Below are 4,117 nucleotides of genomic sequence, written 5' to 3' on the forward strand. Positions count from 1 at the left end.
TGGTAAAAGGGAAAACGCTCATCCACAACCGAGAAGGGAACTTCATGGGAAAGAGGTTCTTCTCTCTATCTGGTGGGATTGCAAAGGAGTAATTCACTTGGAATTGTTACCACCTAATGCAACAATCAATGCTCAAGTCTACTGTCAGCAATTAGAGTATTTGAATGAAGCTTTGCAGAAAAAAGACTCGCTTTAGTGAATCGAAAAGGAGTGATGTTTCATCAGGACAATGCGCAACTCCACACTGCAAAGATCACATCACAGAAGATCAAAGAGCTCGGTTGGGAAAAAATTCCTCATCCACCTTATTCTCCCGACCTTGCTCCTTTAGACTACCATTTGTTTCATAGTTTACAGAATCATTTGTGGGGACATAATTTTCGCAAGCCAGGAGGAGGTCGAAACTGACATTTCAGAGTTGTTTGCTTTGAAACCAAAAGAGTTTTATACATTGATGGGATTAAAAAGCTTGTAAATAGATGGAAGGAAGTCAGGGATAATCAGAGAAAGTACATTGATGATTAAATTTCAATTAAATATAACATTTGATTACTCATTTTCTTTATTCAAAATTCGGAGAGAACTTATAGGATGACATGATAGTAGAGTGGAAATGTGAGTAGGATGGGAAACTTTGGAAAGATACAGTCCTATAGAACTGGACAAAGTGCTTAGAATAAGATATAAGCTATAAAATAGGAGGGAGCCATGGGTGAATTTAGAAGCAGTTAGTCAAGCACAGTGTTGATATTGTTCTAATATTGGTTTAAAATTTTGGCACAAAGCCAGCAATTTCAGGGAAAGGGTAAGTTGATTACATAAACCCCAGTACTCAACTGGTACTTATTTTATTGACCCCAAAAGAATGAAAGGCAAAGTTGACTTCAACAAAATTTGAATTCGGAACATAAAGACAGACAAAATGCCACTAAGTATTTTGCCCAGCCTGCTTACGATTCTGCCAGTTCACCACCCTATGCTGTTGATCTAATATTCTCATATCATCATGCGACACATAAATATCTTATAATACTTACTGTATTTGATAACACATACGACACACTTATATGCCATCTTAATGTCTCAAAAAAAATCACCCCAGGTCCTATATGTGGAGTTGCTTTAAATATTACATGCTTTAATGCACTAAAAACTATTTTTCCTGAATATATACTGCTGAAATTGGAGTGCATAATCTAATATACCCATGTGTCTTTTATGTCACTAAATACAGTAGCTTCATCCTTCTACATTTCAAAATCAAATCTGTAATCAAAGGTCAACTTTGCCTTTCACCTTTCTAGAAAATTTAGTTCCAGTGAAATACTAGAGAGAAAGAAGCATCTAAATCAACTGCTTTCTTTCAATCTGTAGCTTTGTACCAATGTTAGAAGCCTTCAGCATATGAGAAATTAGAATATTCTGTTGCTGTGAGAAATCTTTTGAAAGTGACATTTTATTTTTTATCATTACAGGTGAATATTTCAAAGCTATGGAAAATATGGAGAAGTACTATCATTTAACCACTGATAAAGACTGGGTGTCTAACAATAACGTTAATTTGAATACCCAAGCAACTCTTCATTTGTGTGATATTTATACCATTATTGCAAATAACATGGAAAAGAATCTACGCTCTGACAGTTCTTTACAATATTTACTGAAGGCTCATGAAAAAGCAGTGGAAAGTAAATATTATTATTTATTTTTTTTTCCTTTACATGTTTTTCTATGTGTTATAACTAACTGAGTCAAAAGCAACCCATCAAAGAGAGTCACTAGCACAACATTATATCCATAGCTGGGACACTTAACTCCTTCTGACTCTGTTTACCTAACTGTATGTGTGTGTATGGATGTATATATAAAGAAACATGTATACATATAAAGAGACATCATGATGATGATGATGATATGTATGTATGTAATATATATATATATATATATATCATCATATCATTGTTTAACATCTGTCTTCCATGCAGGCATGGGTTGGACAGTTTGACAGGAGTCAACCAGGTAGAAGATTACCGTATCTGTTTTGGCAAGGTTTTTGCGGCTGGATGCCCTTCCTTACACCAACCACTCTACAGAATGGACTGAGTGCTTTCTATGTGGCACCAGCACATGTGAGGTCAGTTCTGGCATGGTTTTTACAGCTGGATGCCCTTCCAAATGCCAACCACTTTACAGTGTAGACTGGATGCTTTTTCTGTGGCACCAACACTGGCAGGGTCACCAAGTAACTTGTAAGACAAGGAGTATAGCTTGGTAACATGTACCATGCTTTCACTAATTGTTTTAGGTGTCTGTGTAGCTGAGAGCAGACATAAACAACCTCTTTGTCATCACATTCTTGATCTAGCACATTGAGGATATGATAGCTGGAGGAAGTGAAGGCTGCAAGACCTTGGTTAGTACTCATTTACAGCTGAGTAAACTGGAGTAATGTGAAAGAAGTACCTTCCTCAATGACAAATATTCTACTTAGTCCAGTAATCAAACCCACAATCTTACAATCATGAGTCCAATACTCCAACCACTAGGCCAGATTCCTTCACAATATTTGTGTGTATGTATGTGTGCTTGTATATTATTGTAGTGGATCATGCAAGCATGACATGGATTCGATCCTCAATTGCCCAATTTCACTTAACTGTACAATGGACTTTTCCGATAGAGAAACATTAAGTTGATAAGAGTGACATTCAACAGATAGCTTCCCTAAGCCGATTTATGTCTTTACCACTTGACCCCTGCTAACCTTTTGTATGCAGGGGGTGGTTTTAAATTGACAGAACAATAGGCTTCCCAAAATACCCATTGTTTAGATAACGGTATGTCTCTCTTTCTAACGATCTTGCGATAATTATATACAGAAGATTCCCAAGCAAAAGTTAATTGGCAAAAAGGAGATGACAGGGAGGCAACCACAAACAAAATCCAGTTAGTGAGATAATTCAACTGAGAGAAGGCTGACCAGTGAGAATATCAACTATGATACAGTGTCTGATCACAACACCACTGCTGTTTAAGTGTCAGGCACTATGAAGGTATCATTTTATCGACTCCCTACATTTAACATTCATTCTATCTTCCTCTAATTCCTAGTTGGGCAGCTAGCAGTTGATCAAACATAACCAGCAACAACATATAAGATAACTCTATGGTTTTTATATGATACACACACTTGTCCATCGAGGCAAGACATTATACTAAGTAACAGTAAATAAATATTTCCTTAAAAGTATGAATGCTGTTCTTCTTCCATCTTGCATACTGGCAGCCAACACCTTAACAACCATTGTTACATTATGTACATATATCATCATCGTCATCATCATCATCATTTAATGTCCGCCTTCCATGCTAGCATGGGTTGGACAATTTGACTGGGGACTGGCGAACCAGATGGCTACACCAGACTCCAATCTGATCTGGCAGAGTTTCTAAAGCTGGATGCCCTTCCTAACGCCAACCACTCCGAGAGTGTAGTGGGTACTTTTTATGTGCCACCAGCACGAGGGCCAGTCCGGCGGTACTGGCAATGGCCATGCTCAAATGGTTTTATTTTTATGTGCCACCTGCATAAGAGTCAGTCCAATGTTTTGTTCACATGCGACTGGCACAAGTGCCAGTAAGGCGAAACTGGAAACGATCGCGCTCAAATGTTGCTTTTTATGTGCCACTGGCACCCTAACCCTAACCCTAACCCTAACCCTGCTACTGACTTGATCACCTAGGTAACGGAAGCTCTGTCAACTACTTCTAGTTTTTCTCCCTGGAATGTGGCAGAAGTTGTTCTCTGCACATTTTCAGTGTTTATTGCTCCTGAGCATCTGCCACATACAAAACTATCTTCCTAGTTAGCCTTCCTTTGATATTGCTGCACCTCTTATGTGTCCATAGCTTACACTGGGTACATCTTATAGAGTTTCTACCTACGCCTTTTCTACAGATCAAGCAGGGCCATCTACCTGAAGAGGTTTGTGTGTTTTCTACCTTCCTACTTATTAGGACTTTGGTTTTAGCTAGGTTGACTCTAAGGCCCTTCGATTCTAATCCTTGCTTCCACACCTGAAACTTCTCCTCTAGTTCTGATAGTGACTCAGCAATT

The 4,117-nt window shown here is 38.3% G+C and overlaps 1 protein-coding gene across 5 annotated transcripts in view; it reads left to right on the top strand.

The window, feature by feature from the left end:
• The window catches only part of LOC106875349 (tetratricopeptide repeat protein 29), a 35,676-nt gene that overhangs the window by 19,172 nt on the left and 12,387 nt on the right, over positions 1-4,117 (top strand). For all 5 annotated transcript variants that reach the window (XM_014923440.2, XM_014923441.2, XM_014923439.2 and 2 more), the window contains exon 5: positions 1,476-1,688. In XM_014923440.2, the coding sequence (XP_014778926.1) occupies positions 1,476-1,688 (213 nt within the window). The remainder of the gene's footprint in view (positions 1-1,475; positions 1,689-4,117) is intronic.

Source organism: Octopus bimaculoides, chromosome 1 (assembly GCF_001194135.2).
Source record: "Octopus bimaculoides isolate UCB-OBI-ISO-001 chromosome 1, ASM119413v2, whole genome shotgun sequence".
NCBI lineage: Eukaryota > Metazoa > Mollusca > Cephalopoda > Octopoda > Octopodidae > Octopus > Octopus bimaculoides.